Raw genomic sequence first — 20,212 nt, 5'->3', positions numbered from 1 at the left:
GATACTGAGCAGATAACATTCTTGTAAGTGGTTTAGTGGCACAGGAGGTCATGCACCAAGGAAGAAAAGCTCAGAATTGTCAAAAGCTTCTCAGAGAACTTTGTTATAGGATAGTCTGCACAGAATATAAAGATTTATAGCATCAATTTTATCCTACCTCTAAAAGATGCAACCACTGAAGAACAGGAACAAGTGTAACACTTTTTAGCATAGAACAAGTAGAAAAAGTTTTCCAAGATTTTCTAGACTAACTATTTCAAAAACACTTCTTAAAAGTTATGCTATCACTACCATGCTGCAATGACACAACATGCAATAAAGTGAAAAAGCCTAGGTTATTTTAAGTGCAAATGTTTTATAATTATGCAAATATGACAAAACCAGCAAAATGTTGTTCTATTGTCAATTTAACACCTTTTTTGTTAAGAATGGTATAAAGAAGTCCACAAGTCAGAACTGGAATGTGCATATTCAAATTACTTAAGATTGTTTTCCTTAAGATTTCTGGATGCATGTGAAGAAAACCCAGCTGATTCAGTGTTGCAGTTGGTGGGGTTAGCTTTGCAAGGCTTGCTATAGCAGCACCAGCAGTGGCACTGCAGGTAAGGCTGTCACTGTTCTCACTACTAACACTTCTGTGGAAATCTTTAAGCTCTCATGGGCAGCCCCATGCTGGGTATTGGTTCTACATTAGTAAATTGCAGTATTGATCTGAGGGGCATTTGCAAGACAAAGAAAACATTTCTTCAAGAGGAACTGCTGATTTTGTCCTGGGATGTGAGTAGTTTGTAAGAGCAATATATCCAAGTTCACAGCTGAAGTACATGTTCACGTCTCCACACCAGGCTTCCTTCCTGTTGTTCCCCAGTTCCAGTCTACTACAGATTCTTGTAGATACCTACAAAATGTTGAAACTCTAACAGAGTTGCTTCGTGGAACTTTTCAGACAAACTATGTCATTTAAATTGCAATGGTAATTGGTATTTTAAGAAATCTTATAGCCAAAAGCTTTTGAAATCTCAAAAGCCAATGACATTCAGTCCGTGGAAGAACATAAACACTTTTGGCAATTTTCAACACACCACCAAGATGAGCTAATATTTCTAAAGAAAAAGATTTGGTCTTTGATCTTTGTCATGACTTGCTCTGTCATTATTTCTCTATATTCTGTAGCAAATTCCTTATTCCCAGGTCTCTGAGAATTCAGTGCAGTGCAGTACCAGGAGGCTTCATTTACAGATCAGAGAAGCAAAATCCCAGTTGGTCTCCAGAGCTACTTAAACACAAGAAACTCCACTTTAGGGCATAATTAAATATCACTAAAATGTTTCCAAAAGAGCTTCTCATAATGCTTGATATCACTCCAAAGTAAAACTACTTACCTATCAAATAACACCTATTTACTAACCAAGATCATTATGCAATTTTCCACTTTATATTTCATTTTGTCCCTGCAGGTATGAAAAGGAAACCCAAACACTCAGTTTTAGCCTTATGGAACAGTTTTCCAAGGATAGCCAGTGAACAACAAAACCCTACAAATTCCAGGTAAGTGCAGCTTTGGTTTACTTTTTTCTACTTACTTCTGAACCTCTTTCTCCTTTTAGTCCTTGCTCTCCCAATTCACCTGGCTCTCCCTTTGAAAAGAACATACATGAAATAAATTCCAGGAATCATTTGAATGCAAATGAAAACATATTTTCAACAGTCAATAGAGAAATCTCCCTTGTTTGAAATACTTACTGGAGGTCCTTGTTGTCCAATAGGTCCTCTAAGCCCTGGAAGACCTGTATGACCCTGGGAAAGAGAAAATATAACATATTGCAGCAGAGTAACTCAGGCTGCCATGCTTAGTGAGCTGCAGGCTTCCTTGTAAAGCCCATCCTGGGAGGAGTCAGGTGGACCCAGATTCATTGACACAACCTACATAAAGTATGGTCAGATCTCCAAGATCAAACTCTACAGAGTTTTTATTCTTTACATTTTCTACTCCAAGCTGCAAGTGGGAATTACATATTGTTTAAACATGTCTGCACTTCTGTAAACATAGATTTGGTTCATTCATTAATTACTATGTCTGTCTGTACTACTGTGTAACTTGGATATTCCCTGTCAAGGACTGTCTCGTATTTCAGTGAACTGCATCAGTTTTAAGCATGAGTTACCATCCAATTTTTATTGCTGAAAGACTGAATATAATTCATGAATAATTTTTAGGGTTAGATTTTGAATAAGTAGTGCTTAAATTCCAGAGAAAAATGTTAACTAATACAGTATTACAGAAACACAGAACTGTTTAAGTTAAAAGTGACATTTTGAGATAATTTATGGCCTCTTTCTCAAGCAAGGCCAGCTAGAAATGATTGTCCAGGACCATGTCTAGTCAAGTTTGCAGTATTTCCACAGATAGAGACCCCACAACCTCTCTGGGCAGCCTGTTCTGGTGCTCAGTCATCTTCACAGTAAAAAAAAATCCAAACCCTACCCCCCAAAAAAACAACATTTCAAAAGGAATTTCATGTGTTTCAGTTTTTGCCCTTTGCCTCCTGTCCTGTCACTGGACACTATAGAGACAAGTCTGTCTACCTCATCTTCATTTCCTCCCATCAGGTACTTGCACACACTACGGTCACTGGAGTCTCCTCCAGCTGAGGAGCTGAAGCTCCCATGTCCCCCCAGGAAAGATGCTCAGGGTGTTCAGGAGTGCAGCAGTGCAGTGAGGGACCAGCACAGGCATCCCTGCACAGTTGTGAGGGAAGGTGACACTGCTGCTGCATTACTCCACACGTCTGCAGAGCATGCCAAGCTCAAATCAAAAGATAAAACCCAAGAGGTATTACCTTGTAGCCCTCATCACCAGGCTCTCCTCTATCTCCACGCTCACCACTTCGACCCTAGAGAGCAAACCAGGGAGCAAACTGTAACAGCTGAACTGAATATAATGCTGCAGTGAAATATGAACAGAAAGCTGGGATTTCTCTTAAACTATCCACTGAGAGGGAACTGAGGAATACAAACATAAAGGGTAGCTTGGATAAAGGAATAAACATTATATTTTTCTAAACAGAATGCATTGCAGTCATACAGTAGCCACAGTCTAAAATTTTTTGTAACTGAAGACTAGAAGCTAAAAGATAAATATTAGATGGTGCTTAATGAAACAGGAGGGAGAATTGACCTCAGTGGAACTTCCTCAGATTTATACTTATATATAAAACATATATATATATATGTATATATATGTATATGTGTGTGTGTGTGTATGTATAAACTTAGAATCTTAAACTTAGAATGGATAAATGAAGTGACTCTGGTCTCAAGAAAGACATGCAAGGAAAACTCTCTTATGGCTTCTGTAAGACATATCCATTAAAAATTGGATCCTTTTCTGAAATGACTTGCTGCACTCAAAATCTGCTTTAATTTTGAAGTTTGTACTAATAATTTTGACAGACTCATAAATGCTGCAGAGATACACTCCACATATGAATTCAGTACAAAAATGGTTACAAAATGCCGTTCTCTGAATTAGTTTGCAGTGATAATGAAATAAGTCAAAACATATTTTTGATTAGTAAAGCAATCAAGTGTAACTGGTTAAACAGGGTAAAATTCTTTTTTAAAATGTGCTGATCTAAACACAGACTAATGGCATTAATGTAATTAAATAGAGGGCACAGATGTTTAAGCAGGAAAGAGCACACAACAGCATTTTCAGACTGAGACTACTCATTAAAGGACCATCATTCTATATTTTTGTACTGATTCCTGAGACAATGATATAAAGCTTCAGAAATAAATGCATTTGCTCTTGTCTTGAGATGCACTAGTATAATTTTTTTGAGAAAGAAAGACCTACTGGTTCACCTATGGGCCCAGGTAGTCCAGGGACTGTATTGTCTTCACCTGGGTAACCCTAAAGCAAAGAAAAGTATTAAAAAATGTTAACTTGGAAGTTCAACTTCATCTACCATGCACATAAGTTCAAATGCTAATAAAAAGCAGAGAAGATGTTGTATAGATGCTAAAAGTGAATATGATCCTTATGGTTTAATATAGTAGATATGGTAACTCCATTTTAATATTCACCTACATGTCCCAAAGACATTAAGGACTAAAAAAACCTAATATCTGCTTTATTCTCAAAGGCAGCTATAAGAAAAAAAAAACAACTAACTGAACAATATCCATGCCATCATGTCTCTGTTGAATGAAAAAAGGATAAACAGGATATTTGACAAGGGGGAAAAAGAAAATTTCTTCCACTGTTTTGAGAAATACATGTAATAGAAAGAAAAACAAGAGTACAGAAGACTCCAACATTAAGTCTGAAGTGGATTAAAATTCAAATATGAAATAACTGCCATCCAAGTTAATAAACAAAAGATTATCTAGTCCAGATGATACCTAGCAATAATAATGCAAAGAGACTCACAATTTAAATGTGATTAAGGACTTCTACAGTGCATCAAAGTAGTTTTTCAGAAATGACCCAGCAACCTAAACACTTAGCTGTGAATGAATCAGTTTTCAGTTTTTGTTTCTTAAATCATATCCAAACCTATTTACAACATCAGCCACTGAATGCCTATTCAGAGTATTTATTGCAAAACTCGCTCCAGGCTGTAGCTCTGTGTCAAGGGCAGCTCCAATCCAATCTTCATGAAGTGAATCCATGTACCTGCCCTCTTGAGATCACAAGGGTTTCAGTGAGCATACAAATCTGTTTTCAGGATTTGAGACTTGAGAGAAAAACAATAAATTTGACACTAAAATAGCAGTACTGAGGCCACATCCTGTCCCTAACATTTTATATTAACCACAGACATTTGTCCATCCTAGCTGGACTTTCAGGCAAATCTGTGGGTGTACTCACAGGCTCAGAGTTAAGTAAATATTTAGCTGGTTCTGCACTGATTATTTTTGTCAGCAGTGCTCGCTGAGGGCAGTGGTGCTGTCTGATACAATAGACTGTGTTCTGTACAATGGGTACCTTGTGCTTTAAAACCTCAAACATTTTAACAGTACAATTTTGGACTCCAGCTCTGAATGACCCATTTCCTCACTTTGCATTTCTTTTCCTAGTCTTTGACAACACTAACAAATACTGCAAATGGTGGCTTTTGCTGCTTGCTGTGGAAAACAGTGGGTGTGCAGTAACATTTCCTCCCTTTATAACTTCACAAAACAGATCAGTGAAACTCATGTTCATACCTTTTCTCCTTTGGGGCCTGGGGGCCCTGAGGGCCCTGGAGACCCTGGTGACCCTAAAGAAACAAACCAAACACAAATTATTAAAAAAAAAATTTAAAAAGTAATTAATTCCAAAATTTCTTTTAGCTACTTGCCACATTTCTTTTTCTGCTTGAAAATTATTCTAAATCATGTTATGACAACAAAATCAATGGCAGAAAATGGACTGTGTGCAGGAAAAGCTCTGGCTTGAACTACATGTTCTGATAGGGCTTAATGCAGCTGATGGGAGCTGGGCTGGTTCTTGCTTCAAGGTTGGGGTCAGTGATGGGTGTTTTTGTTTGGAAAAGAGACTGGACAGTCTGCTCTGTAAGAGGATGACTCAATCTATGATGATTTTCACAGCCATTTTTCAGTGAAAGCCACTATATCTTTATGTCCTTCAACTAACATCATTCAATCAGTTTCTGTTACTTAAATGGAAACTACATGGCCAGACAGTAAGCAGAGGTGGTGGTGTTTGCTGAGCTCTCTTTATAATGAATAGCTGTAGTAGCTTTAGAGGAACTTTATTCAGAAGAGATGAGATACTTTGGATAAACAACAGTTTAAAGTTTATGGTAAAACCCCCCTGCGAGCAAACTAACAAAAGCCAGGCATCCTTGCTTAAGGCTAACAGTTCTGAGTAGGCAAACACACCACATAAACATACGTGAGTCCTGAAAATATTTGTGTAGTCTAGATACAGATTCCTAGGATATTTGAAATTAGCGTGCCACAGAGCTACTTTGGGATGTATGTGTATATGAATTCAGTAAAAAAACATACCCCATAACCTGGAATTCCTGGCTCTCCTTCAGGTCCCATTCCTCCTAGGTGTCCCTGTTAAATGCAGTAATTAGAGAGAGAAACGAGCTCCTTTGTAGAGTACTACAACAATGCCTACTATATAAAGTAAGCACTTGGAAAAATCTTGAAATATTGACATTTGACACCATGGACAACTTTCTTGTAGGTCCTACTTCATTTATTAAAGAATACTGGGCTTTTCATTCTTCTGTGGAAAAACTGGTCAATGTTTTGAGTCCTAACCTTATAGTCTTTGTGCATAATTAAATCAAATAGATCTGAGCTTTGAGAGGTGAGGAAGAACTCTCTTTATAAGTACTAGCATGCTAAGGGAAGAATAGGGTGGTCATCACCTCAGAAAGTTGACTCCTACTCTTGAAAATATTGGCCATTGGACATCAAACTTTGCTTCTGTACTTCATGAGCTCAGGAGAGCACACTGCTGCATTCAGTGGCCACAGGACCGGACTGAGACAGGCACTTTGCCTCTCTAGTGGGGAGCCTGGATGCTTCTGTGCATCTGCCGCACAGTATGGAGCAAGCCTGGGGAGCTTACTATGAAAGAAGCTAAAAGTTAATGGAATATAGACTTAATTCAGTTGACTTTGGACCAGATTCCTATTTGATAGGAGTAGTAGCCTTCATCTGAAGTGCTTTGTTTCAGCCATGGCTAAGGTATGTGATAGCAAACCCCTTGATTTTTGTTCCTGGAACTGGAAAGGTTTATAAACACCCACAGCAGTGAGGTGGTATGTGGAGTGTGAGACATGAATGTTCCATGGTATGCTCTGCCATCCCACTCCCATAACTGCCAGATGACCAAAAGCTTGAGGTGGCTCCTTCCAGGTCCATGCCCCAGGTTTCTGTCTGGAAAGGTGAACAGGTGTCATTCTGATGCTGAAAGACCTCTGCAAATAAGAATGTTTTGTACTAACCATGGGACCTCGAGTTCCTCTTGCACCTTTAGGACCAGTTTTTCCAGGTTGGCCAGAATCACCAGCAGGTCCAGCTTCTCCTGGAGGGCCAAGCTGCCCCTTTTCCCCCTGTTGGTATTATTGTATTAAAAATACTAAGAGATTGACACTAAGTTTCAAAATGCAGTTGATGCTTAATCAAAATGTGTAACAGCATTATTTAACAGGTATGACATTTACTGTATGTTATTTACTGTAGTTATTAGAATGTCTGAGCTCAGAACTCCGCAATATAAAAGAGTCTCTGCTAAAGCCTTCTCATTAAGTCTTTGTTTTTCTTTTAGTCAAAGCTTGAAGCAGAAACTGCTCTGAGTTGCAAAACCACATCTAGATACAAATTTAAATTTCCTAAGACCTTGAATGTTATTGATTGCAGAATGATGACAATTCTAATTGCTATGGCTAACAAGTAAAAAAATTGGCTTGAAGCATGACACAAAACAGGGATAGTTTTGGTTCAATGGAATTCTGTAATGTAAATCTGAGTTTCAGATAAAAGGAAGGGAGCTGGGGAAGATGAAAAATACTACCTTCTTTCCTAAACGGCCCCTCTGACCTGGATTTCCTGGTGTTCCTTCAGGGCCCTACAGATTTATTAGGGAGAGAAAAAGAAATGTTTGAGAAGGGCCTAGAAACATGTTTAACCTCTGCTCCAAAATGCATTAACTAAGTAGTCTTTGGTAAAGCAGAGAGGTGGGAGGAAAAATGTCATTAACTTTGTCTTCAAGCAAGTTATTAGGGCTGTCTCAATTTATAGCATAAACAAGTGGGCAAGTTTCAGGGATCATTTATAAAAGTAATGGAAATGCACTGCAAATAAGGGTGAAAAAAAACATTAAATCTTGTCCACACAGAAAACGTTACTTTACAGATTTGTGAAGCTTATTTGTTGCTTTGTAAGCTACTGTTTAAGGAAAATGTAGTATTACTCTCACCTCCAATGAAACACTTAGACAATGGGCTATAGGAAAATGATTTCCATGTTTAGACTAGGATATTATGATCTGTCTGCATCCCTAGAATGAGGTCAAACCAGAACTGTGATGTGTACACTCCCAGATGCCAGGGAGGAGGACAAGTGGAGAAGGCGGCAGCTCTACAGCTGCCTTTGGAACATGTAGAACAAAAACATGAAAAATCCCTCCCTACCCACATCCTCCCAAAAATCGAATTGCCAGACCTGCCTGTCTCACTGAGGCACAGAAACACTGCTGATGTTGATTATTGTACACAAGTATAATTACATAAAGCGTAGATATGCCAGGGCTGAGCTGTTTTACAATAATTTCAACATATGAAACTTCCAGTGTTCCCCAAAACTACCAATTCAAAATAGAGTCAAAGAAACAAAACTTGTTCTGCAGCGCACTAAGAGTGCCAACAACCAAAAGAACACTTTTTTCATTTCCTAGAAAAAGTAATTCACAGTGAAGAACCCAGGACAAAAGACAGCAGAACATAGCACTGATGCTTAGAGGACAGAGTGGACAGTGCTACCAGCCATGAACAGCTGGAGCTCCAACCAATGTTTTGTCAGACCCCACCATCACACAAGAGCTGCACAGAAGGCAGCCAGAGGACTGCAGGTGAGAACATGATGGTTTTTGGTAAGGGAAGCTGGTCTGATTTAAAGCTACAATAGTTGCTTTGGAAGCTGTGCTCCAAAATTGTTCTCATGAAGGAGTTGTATGCAGTTTCATGGATGGATTTTAGTTGCTAGGAGTGATGCCAGAACAAATAGGCAAACTGATCTAACAATGTTGTCTGTGAATTCTAATGCTTGTCTACTATTTGATCTGTGTATGTTTGATGCCACATTGTTTGGAGAGGAGAGAGCTGAAGTGAGAGGCTCCAGGTTGTGTGGTACATGTGTCTGGATGACAGATGGTGAGGAATCACTATTTGCCAAGAGGTCCCATATTTAAGATAGAAAAAGCATTTGTCTCCTCTCTCTACCAATCCTGAACGACATTGGAAGCTTATTTAAATACAGTCATCTCCAATTACATAGAAAACCAGAAAAAATAAAAAATAAAGGAAGAATGAAAAATTAACTTTGTTTACTAAAAGCAAACAAGCAAGAAGTCCATTTCAACCAGAAAACACTTACAGGAATTCCCATTAGGCCGGGTTCACCAGGGGGCCCAGCAATTCCTGGTAATCCCATCTCTCCTTTTTCACCACCTTCTCCAACAAGTCCCTGGTCTCCAGGGTCTCCCTAAAACACAGTAAAAAACCCCCAAAAATCCCTTAGTCAGCCTGCTTCTACAGAATTACTTGTTCATAAGGAAAGGGAATTCTGGATCTCTGAGTTTGAAAAAAAAGCCCACTGAAACTGATGTAAACCTTACTAGTCAAATTCAGATCAGGCTCTAAGTTAGGGTAAAGCCCTTTCTATCCCATTCCTACACTCCTACAGCCACATTTTGCCTCATCCATCACCAAGTATCTGAGATTGTTCTCTATGACATCCCCTGTGCTGGCACCTGTCACAGTCCCTGGCACAGAACTGATCTAATTTGGGGAGCAGAGCAGCCTTGGGCTTGCTTCCTCCAGCACTTTAGTCACCAGAGACAAAAGCTGTACTCAGGCAAAACTTGCTTTTCTTTGTCAAACCATTCAGCTGTGCAGCCTTTTCAAGCTATGTATGTACCCAAAAGATACAGAAAAGTCTGTACTTTACAGGACCTCCTGTGTTAAAACTAAGTGCACTCAATGGGTTTAGTTGATCTGGTGCTGACCTAGGATAAAAAAGGAGATTTGGGTCCTTAGGCTAATAAGAGTACTTTAAATCTGCTGCAAAAATTTAATGTACCTTTGGGCCATCTTTTCCTTGAACACCATCTTCTCCTGGAGGCCCTGGTTCACCCTTATAGAAAGAAGCAGTTGAAAACAAAGTTATTGCCTATATTTCTTGACTAGTTTTATATATGTTTATTATCTTTTAGACAACTTTTAGTTGCTGTTACAGTTTATTTATCTTCAGTGTCACAGCCCATGAATATCCAATGCAAGAAAACATACAAGATGATCAGCATTAACAAAATGAGGCAATACTATGCCCATATAACCCTGGAGATTTAGTCAGTGGCATTGAGATTTTGTTTGGATTCAGAGTATATAACATGTAATTACAGTAACCTCAAAAATATACCAGTTCTGTCCTGAAACTTCCATGTTTATGTGGATAACTACTGTATTGGTACGTTTACTGTAGGGCCACTTACCATTAGAAATATTTCAACATTATAATCACAGAATCACACAGAATCATCAAGGTTGAAAGAAAGCTTCAGGACCATCGAGTCCAACCATCAGCCCAGCACCACCATAATCACATTCCCAAGTGCCACACCCAGATGCCTCTCAAACACTTCAAGAGACTGTGACTCCACCACCTCCCATGGCAACTTATTCCAATGCCTAACCATTCTTTCAGTGAAAATCTTCCTTCTAATCTGAAGGTTCCAATCTGAACATCTCCCGGTAAAACTTAAGGCTATCCATTCTGTCCTTTGTTAGCTGGCAGAAGAGACTGACCCCCACCTCACTACAGCCTCCTTTCAGGTAGCTGTAGAGAGATAGGAGCCTCCTTTTCCTCAGGTTAAACAACCCGTGCTCTCCCAACTGCAAAATCTGTGCTTCAGCAGCTCCATTGTCCTTCTCTGGACATGCTCCACACCTCAATGTCCTCTTTTGAACTGAGACCCAGAACTGGACACAAAGTTCAAGGTGCACCTTCACCAGTGCCAAGTGCAGGGAAAAATTCACTGCCCTGCCCTGCTGGCCACACCATTGCTGACACAGGCCAGGGGGCCATTGGCCTTCTTTTCATTGGCCACCTGGGCACTGCTGATCCATGTTCAGATGGGCTGTGACCAGCATCTCCAAGTCGCTCTCAAGCCACCCTTCCCCAGTCAATACTCTTTTTACCTTGCTACAATATTACACTGTTTTGTTTCTTTTTTCTTTTAAAAAAAGAGGCTGAAGAAAATAACTTCTTATTGAATTCTTCTGTTAAATCAAGATTTCTCAACCTGCACTTTGTTCATAACTTCTCTGTTGTGGAAGATTTGCATCCAGAGCTTACCCTCAAACCTTGGTCACCTGGTTCTCCAGCCTTCCCAGCAGGTCCAATGTCTCCCTGGATATCACAAGGAAAATCACTCAATTTTAAAGGACAATATTTGTAACAATGAGAGGGTTTACAGCTGATGGAGTCATCATGACAATAACAGTATCTCTTAATGGTCCGTCACTGTCTACTTGGCTAATGAATCAGATGTCTCTGATTTGCTTTTATGAGAATTTGAAAATATAAATATCTTAAGAGAGAATGATTTCAACATTTACCTTTGTGCCTGGTTCCCCCTGCAGACCAGGTTCTCCTTCAGGGCCAGGAGGTCCCTGCATGGTACAAGAGCTACTGTTACATGATCACAAATAATAATTTTGCAACAACTAAATAATACACCCAAAACTGAAGCAGAAGAATGGCCTGAGACACTGGGAAAGATGAATGTCTGAAAAATCAAATCAAGACAACATAGTTCTTTGTTTTTTCTAGAGACAAACAGAAAAGAAAGAATAGAGGAAATATAGGGTGGGTCAGGAATATATTGAAGACTCAGCAGTACCCCTAAGCCTGTACCTTTCACCATAAATTACTGCTGAGCAAGCATCTATCTTCTGCAAATCTGACTGACAACTTCAGCTCTGTTTAGGCTTGGAGCCAAGTAGACACAGCCTTTGGAGAACTAGACCCTTCTTGAAGGCCTCAGCCCCTAATGAGTTGATGATATCAGACTGCTTTTTGTAAAGTTTACACATAAACCTTGGTAGTTAAATCAGAAGTCTGGATTTTGGGTGACTGAGGAAGAACTTTGAATAAGCCAAATCCCTACTGCTCTAAGTGAGCTCATCCCTCAGGTACTTGATTACAAATGCTGCTAATACATTCTGTCACATTTCTCTCAATGAAATATTAAAAATAAAGCAAAAAACAGTAGCAGAAGTGAGCAAGAAGGCTTTCTACAGCTGCTTTCCTTTATCTACAAATTGAAATAACATATGATTAATGGTGTTTTACTGCTAATTGCAGGGAGAACAGTGCTTTCAAAAAAAATGTTTGCTCAATTAAGCATTCACCTTCTATGACAAATGTTGTAACTATATGCTCAAAGACAGTGCTTACAACAGAACAAGCTACTTATTTTAGACATTCTTTGGTAACAGCTTTAAGAGTCTCTGATAAGCTCATGATATTTAAGTCAGCTGCAGGTTTATAAAATTTTTTTATAAACATATTGTCCAGGATTAGTCAGTTGTTTGAGTATTTGTAATTGCTATATTAGTGATTAAAATCTCACCTCAAAACCCATTTCTCCAATAGGGCCAGCATCCCCTGGTTGTCCTCTTGGACCCTGGCATGAAACAAAATTTTGGATGCATTATTCAATTAACATTAAATTACATTGTAGTGTGTTCAATTTGTCTCTTCACAACTCTTCCAACTGGAATAAAGAAATGTATTTCATTGTCCTTCCTCCTGAATCCAACAGTGTATCCAAGTCCCATGATGGCATACAGTACCAACCTTGATGCACCGAAATAACATCTCAAATAATAGCACAGATGTCTTTTCTTTTAGATCAAAAATAAATTATTATCTGAACTAAGCTCTTCTCTTGACTAGCTGAGACTTTGTTTAATTAAGGTTTGTTAGACCGTCTGGTTTGCTTTGTGGAAAAGCCTACAGTCTGGTTTGGAATTAACTGAAAACAACTACCTCACCATGGACAGGACAGTCACTGAGGCATAACAGACTAAAGGCTGGAGCCTTCTTAGAATATTGATAACTACAGCATAAGCATTTTATGATAAGCCTTACATGTAAGGAGTAAATGTACTGCAGTAAAGCCAGGGATCATTTCCCAAAGGGGCATGTTCAAATTCTCTGCACATGTAAGATCTGAGCTCAGAGGGCAGGATTTGTGTGCTGGGAGCAGAAGCTGCCTGTAACAGCTTACTGCTGATTCCACAGCCACTGGGAATGTAGGTCCAGACAAATCAGCTCTCTGCATGTAAGCAGTATTTGAACTTCCTTGAAGTTCATATCTATTTATCCCTTTGGGACTCATCTGTGTCTAAACACATTCTAAATTCAAAACATTTTCTTGATCTACAATTCTCATGTAAAAGAAAGATGCTGCTTCTATTTATGACAGAAGCCATTTAAACAAATATTTACTCTTATTTTGTCTCACTTCCTCTTACAGACTCTGCATATGGTTTTGCTCCTCCTGATGACCTGTGAATCTTCTCTTCCCTTGTAAAAACAATGTAAATTGCATCTTATCATCAGAATTCCAGCAGATGCATCTATTTTACCTTTTATCTTCATTTAAATATGAACAACTAAAACTGCAGTTACTTGATAATTGACTTTGTCCTAAACTAAGTTAATTGATTTTCATCTGCAGAAACTCCATGAAATTCCACTAGGCAAGTGTCACAAAGCTTCAGTTTGCTTCACAAATCAAGTATTTCTTCATATTACCACGGAGATAAGGCTGCTGGATCAGAAATGTATCTTTCTCCTGAGACTTTCAGAAGCCAAAATTTTATAGCAATATAGGAACTCCTTTTAACCATTATTATCAGGTAATTTGCAAAGGATTTTACTGAAATGTCTGACAAGTAGATAAAGTTTAAGTGCAGTTTAGATCAATCCCGTTAATACAAATAGTTCTAATTGCTCACATTTCTCGGCTCCTCCACCAAAAATTAGGGCTTTTCTGCTCTTTGTAGAACTGGTGACAGGGCCAGAAAAGCTCAGCAGCTGGCTTTCACACAGTGACCAGCTGACAGAGGATGAAATCAAGCTGCTTGGACAGGCAGCTAAAAAAGAGCCATGCATTTTATTGTGCAATATCTTCTGTCATTTTATCACTTTCTAGCTCCACAGACCTTCTTCTGAAGACATTTTACTCTTTCAGCACTTGATAGAAAAAGATACCTTGTTCACAGAAGTTTTTCTTCTGACAGTGAACATGTAGTTTCTGTGATGGTGAGCACAGAGAAATGTAGACCACTTAGATTAGGTAAGGCAGACAGGCATGCTATTGGATTTGAAAATTCGGACTTGGCCAGAAAATGGCAGGAATTTGACATATAAACCTTTCATTGTAAGGCTCTTAGATGCTGCAACATGAAGATAAGCTATAATAAATGAAAGAGACGAAGTAACAAGAATCCAATGATAACTATTGGCAAAAACACATATTCTGTGAAATAGTTTGCCATTCCCATTTTGAGCTCAAGTTAAATATGCAATTCTATCCTAAAGAAAATTTGTTGGGGTTTTTCTACCCCTCAAAATGTGTAATTACTTTCTGTAAGCATGGATTAGTAGAAATAATATTATAAAAATACTAAATACTAATAATACTAAAATTAGTACAATTTTTATCAACATTTCACTTTCGAGATTTAAATTACCTATGTGCAATTTACTGTGCAAAATGACTCTCCAGAAGCAATGTAAACACACAGTTTTTAACAACTCTATTAGATTTCTGCACCAGAAAATGGGAGCCTTCTCCCAAATTCTTCTTAGGCAGCATATATTCTTTTACTGTATTTACATAATCTGATTTACCCCCAGAGATGGTGCTGCAATACTATTCCTGTCACAGCTATATCTTGCAGTTCAGTGCATTTATTTGCTTCAGGTTCTTCCTGATCTTCTGTAACAATATCAGCCACACTAAAGTGAGTGTGGCTTTGACACAGTAACAAGAATCCATCCAGCAGAGGAATGTCTGAGGTTTATTGCAGCAGGCTCTTCTTGAAAATTTAACCTGCCAAATAGATGTGGTCCCTGTGTTCCTGAACAACAATCCTAAGGTTTGCCTAAAAAAACACCACTAAAGTATTGCCACATACATTTACCCAATACATAACACAGATTTCTACCTCAATGTGGGGTAAAGCCACATTATATCGTGGTCTATCTCTGTTATGCTCTCTTGTGTTGTGCCCCCCTTACTACAGAGCTTCCCAACAAGATTAACAGGTCTCTATGAACAAGTTACACTAAGCAAGGGAGGCAGACTCCAGGTCTGCAGTTTTGGAGCAATCACTCCACAATTCCTACCTAACCACAGCTGGAAATACTGGATCTCAGTAAAATGGAGCTTGAGTTGTCAGGGAGCTTGTATAATAAATACATGGAAAAACTTTGAACAGGCATAAGGATCAACTTACTGGCTCTCCCACTGGTCCTCTGTCTCCTGTGGCTCCTGGAGGCCCAAGCAAACCCTGAAGATTAAAATAAAATAAAAAATCACTGGAAAGAAGCTCCTTCATATTCTGAGCACGGCCACTTCCTCTCTTGTTTTTGCTCACACAGTAACTAACACAGAAACACCATGAAGTATGTGTGGCCTTTTTTTCTGGTTGGCATGCACTGACATATCACTGGCTTCTGTAGCAGGTGAGGGAGTCCTGAGTAAGTCCTTCCTCAGTTTCTTTTACATACAAATGAATCTTAGCTGAGCCACCATTTACCAGTTCATTGTAATTCTCCCTAGATCCATGTGCTGCTTGTGTGTCCAAACTGCCCTAGGGGCTGTATTTTAGATAATCAGGAAGGTTCAGAGCACACTTTTCTCTCTGCTCAACCTTTCTCATAGCATTTCTTTCTCACACTGTCTTCTAGAAACTGTAGCTGTAGGAGTAATAGATCACTATCCTGTACTTTGCAATAAATGTGCTATTAGACATCATTTCAGCCTAATGAGGTTTTGCTTCATTTATTTCTGTGTCTATAAATACATCTAAAAGTTCTAGTGAATGAAGAGGAAATGAAAACCCCTTGTGTCAAATGTGAGAGGCAACAAGCTCCTAAATCTGAGCAGAAGAGGCAAGAGAAGTATGGTGACAATCAACATTTTGAGTTTCAACTGCAGAACAAAATCACCATCATTCCTGCTTTATTTTTGGTTTTTTGCTTCCCTCTTTGTTGAAAATCCAGTACAATTTGGACTGACTGATAACCTGCTTTGTAAAAAAAGCCTCAAATAGAACACATTAGATTTCCATCCAAAAAAGCACTAAAAGAAGGAATTTTCTTCTATACATGATATTCATTTAACACATTTCTACATTTATCCCTACATTGATAACACACACCTACCCCAAATTCTATCAAAGACTTATTGTTCTATGTTACAAAGACTTTTATCCTTAAAACTGCACTTCTGTCCCTGGTTCTTTGTATGAATAAATGCAAACTGTCAAAGTTTTCCAGCTGCTCTGAAATAGATAAACTTCCTCATACCCAAGTGTCAAACAAAGTATGAGATTTTCTGGATTTCTTTTTGGTAGAAGTACTAGTGAATTTCATACTCACAAGTGCACCCTGATCTCCTCTCTCTCCTGGATTTCCAGCTTTACCCTGGTTAAAGAGAAAAATCAAAGGACAATGCTGGCTTCAAGTAATTTCCAAACGCAGCTCAGAAATCAGTTACTGTGTTAAAGCTTACTGCAAGCACTGGCTCCAATACTTACAATGAGCCCAGGCACTCCTTTCTTTCCTGGATCACCTCTTTCTCCCTGATAAATAACAAACAATGTTATTTATTGTTATTAACAATGTGTAAGTTCTACATACATTTTCCTGATAAGCTGCATGCAGTTACTGTGAGTTAAAATGCTGGGTAACTACAGAAAATACCTCAATGTACCTGGAAAAGCCAGAAATTTGCAAATATCTTAGATTAAATGGAACTCTCTGGCTTCTGCCATGATGGGCTGGAGGTTTTTTTGGTTGTTTATTTTCATCTGTTATGGTCTGCTTCAGTGTTTTATATAGTACTGAGCAATGCAAACACTCACCTTAACACCTTCTGTTCCCAGCTCTCCTGGAGGACCATCGAGACCTCTTGGCCCCTGAATATTGAACAAGTGATTTGGAATACTAATTATGCATTATTTTTGCTTGTCATTAAGGAGATGTTACATAAGCTTTAGGAGAGGGGAAACATTTTGTTGGCAGGAAAACCAATTCTCATTATGTGTCAAGTGTGAAATAAAGCTTCAAAGAATAAAATAAGTTTCTGGTTTGTTGAATTATGAACTTAAGAAGAAAGGTTTTTTTAAAAAGTATGTAAACAAAACATTCAGTGTCCCTGCTGGAGCCAGATGGCAGGCTGATATTTTCTGTTCTTTTTTTCATCCACCTTGTACTCAAGCAACAGACATGGTCTTAGAGGGATTTAGATGATCACTGCATATATAGAGTAGTTGCTTTTGAGCACATTATAAGATGTATATCCGAAAATTAATCTTGCTAGTAAGACTAAAAAAAGCAGATAAAATTCTTCCACTAGTAAACCAGTTTGAGGCAAGATTAGAAGAAATTTATAATTGTGAACTATTGTGGTCTATTGTTAGACTAAATGGTTTTTTTTATAAGCAATAGATGAACAAAGATGACCTGTTATATTATTGTAGCATAATATAGCAAATACCTATTGCCAAAACATTCAGAGTTTTATTATTTAGATTGGGAATCCAAATTCAAAAGCTTACAAGCAAATGAAAAATCCTTATATATATATCATGAGCAAAATAGAAAATAATATTTTATCCATGCTGACTTAGGAAGTTATTTCCATAATTCTAAAAACCATGACTGTTTAGGTATGGAACATTAATTTAAAATCAGTTAATAACAACTTACAACTAATGACCACTTCCTAGGAAGAGCTAGATAAGTATCAAGACAGGCTCTTTACAGCAGTGTGCATTGGGAGGATAAGACACAACAACTTTCCTGGTGGCATTTGGGCTGGGCTGGCATCAGAGGAGTTAGTACACTACTATGGCAGTGCCTGGAGGAAAACAGTCTCCATTTCTATGGTGAATTTCTGAATTGAAGAGAACCTGACATCTTGGGTCATGTTTTACAGTGAAGGGCATCCAATCATGACTGATTTTCAATCACATAACTGTTCTAAATGATAATAATAGGGGCTTGTAAAATGACTTTGTTGGAAGCATATCTGAGTTAATGTAGTTTACTTTCCCTCCAAAAAATATCTGTGACTTCCATATCTCTCTTGAATATTTTGAGAAAAAACATACCAGAATTTGTTGTCTTTGACTCGGGCTGACTGATCAATATCAAAACCTCTCTTGGAACACTTTTCTCTGGAGCAAAAGGGAAAATGGCTGACTGGTAACTCAGGACCAGAGTGTATCCAGAATCATTTAGGCTTTTCTCCTGAAATGAAAACCTCTCAGGAACAGGCCTTTCCTGTGAGCTGATAGATAACCACAATCCCTGGCAAAGCCAGAAATATCCCATGAGAATTCATCTGTCATCATTTCAGCACTGCTACTTCTGGCCAGCACAGAGGAACACAGAAAGCATAGGAAAAGGAAAGAGGGCAGGCAGGGAGAGCTGTACAGAGACTCTGTAGTTTGGGACACAGCTTTTGTGAGGCAATCCTTGGCCCAGTCTGGCCACCTTTTTTGTTCTGGTGTAAACCAGGACTGAGCAGTTACAGGCATTTCTTTGGGCTAGAGAGGAAAAGAGGCTACAGAAGAAAACACTGAGCTGCCACATGGCACTCAATGTGAAAGGTCCCAAATCAAACAATACTGAAGTCTATGGAAAAAAATCTGTGACTTCAGTGCCCTCAGAAATTAGAAATGAAACACTAGTGGTGTTTTCAAAGGGGGCTTTTATAAAAACATTTATATTGGGACTCATGTTGAGATTATGCAATTGGGTAACTCAGTTGTTGAATTACTCTATAGCATAATTCAAAAGAAAGCTAAATGTCTCAATCAAATTAATTTCAACTTACTGCTCTTCACTTTTTTCTGTCACTGCTATCTGTAACACAGATATCAGTTGTGATGAAAATTCAAGGCAGATTTGGCAGGTTTATTGTTCCCTGATCTGAAATGTCTCAAAGAACAGGAGGAGAAGGGACAAGAAGAAACTGAGATGGAGTGAGGACAGGTCATTGAGCTGGGGGGGTGGAAGGGACAGAAGCTCAAGGAAGACCCATGGAGGAACCACCTATGGCAACACAAGGAAAGGGGAAATTGACAGCATAAAGTTAAGCAATTGCGGGATAGTTTTAGATTTTCTCAGACTTTTTAGATATGTGACCTGTCATTTCTCCTTGTGTGTTCTCCACAGGGCTAACCAGAGGATAGAATCCCAAGAATAGATACTCAAGGAAGAAAAAGGACAGGTTTCCATTTTACAGATTTGTGTAATAAGGAATTGTCTTTCTAGGTTTTATCTTCTATCATTCAGAATTACCAGATAAAGTCTTTCAACACTTCTGACATAATTTTAATCATGAAGAGGATGATAGCTTGCAGTTTGAGAAACAGGCCTGTCAGAAGACTGCACAAGATTCTTAGTCTGTGTTATGCACATAACACACCAAAACCTTTCTGGCACTCACACAGATCTCCATTTCAGTGGAGTTCACCTTGAGTTCACCTTGGAGTTCATGGCAGCCCATGACAACTGATCTGATCACTAACAGTTAAGCAAAAAAGTCTACCATTTAAAACACCAACCTTCTACTATATAACTCTGAATTAAAAGCAAAGTAACAGAAAGCAACATGATCCTCTGGGCCATGTCTTCCTTTAGCCAGCCACAGAACAAAGGGCAGGAATCCAAGGGAAAGGCAATTTAATATCCTGACAAAAGCACACAATAACATTCCTATAAATAGTATGGTGTGACTCCTTATTGGCAGAGATGAATTGGATTGCACAATTTCTTACTATAGCTAGTACAGAATGAGAGACATACTTGATTTGCCTGCTGTTATTTAAATTAGGTTCCAAAAGAGCTGGGGAGTGAGGCTGCCAAATGAGTGCTACTGCTTTTTTCTTTGGCAAGGGTTCTGCTCTGTTTCTAAAATGGAACATTTTACAATGAAAACTCTAGGATTATAATCTGAGAAAAAGTTCATCTAAGAAGGTGAAAAAGCACAATTTAACTATTTTTATTCTTTCTCGTCCTGTCTCCAAAATACCAGAAAGCAGAAATAACACAAACACAATGTATAGCTACTTCTCTTTTTGGGGCTGATATGGAAGAATATTAGAAAACTACATCAATTTACTCTCACTTCCTTCAAACAATTAAGAGA

The 20,212-nt window shown here is 38.5% G+C and overlaps 1 protein-coding gene across 1 annotated transcript in view; it reads right to left on the bottom strand.

Annotated features, from left to right (window-relative positions):
- The window catches only part of COL24A1 (collagen type XXIV alpha 1 chain), a 119,728-nt gene that overhangs the window by 18,800 nt on the left and 80,716 nt on the right, over positions 1 to 20,212 (bottom strand). Inside the window, 18 exon segments of the mRNA XM_036388136.2 lie at positions 1,584 to 1,637; positions 1,744 to 1,797; positions 2,841 to 2,894; positions 3,860 to 3,916; positions 5,215 to 5,255; positions 5,258 to 5,267; positions 6,022 to 6,075; positions 6,978 to 7,085; positions 7,547 to 7,600; positions 9,127 to 9,234; positions 9,832 to 9,885; positions 11,107 to 11,160; positions 11,370 to 11,423; positions 12,386 to 12,439; positions 15,285 to 15,338; positions 16,432 to 16,476; positions 16,590 to 16,634; positions 16,917 to 16,970. Coding sequence (XP_036244029.1) covers positions 1,584 to 1,637; positions 1,744 to 1,797; positions 2,841 to 2,894; positions 3,860 to 3,916; positions 5,215 to 5,255; positions 5,258 to 5,267; positions 6,022 to 6,075; positions 6,978 to 7,085; positions 7,547 to 7,600; positions 9,127 to 9,234; positions 9,832 to 9,885; positions 11,107 to 11,160; positions 11,370 to 11,423; positions 12,386 to 12,439; positions 15,285 to 15,338; positions 16,432 to 16,476; positions 16,590 to 16,634; positions 16,917 to 16,970 — 1,008 coding nt within the window.

Source organism: Molothrus ater, chromosome 9, assembly GCF_012460135.2.
Source record: "Molothrus ater isolate BHLD 08-10-18 breed brown headed cowbird chromosome 9, BPBGC_Mater_1.1, whole genome shotgun sequence".
Lineage (NCBI taxonomy): Eukaryota > Metazoa > Chordata > Aves > Passeriformes > Icteridae > Molothrus > Molothrus ater.
This window is presented reverse-complemented; position numbering and strand designations above follow the sequence as displayed.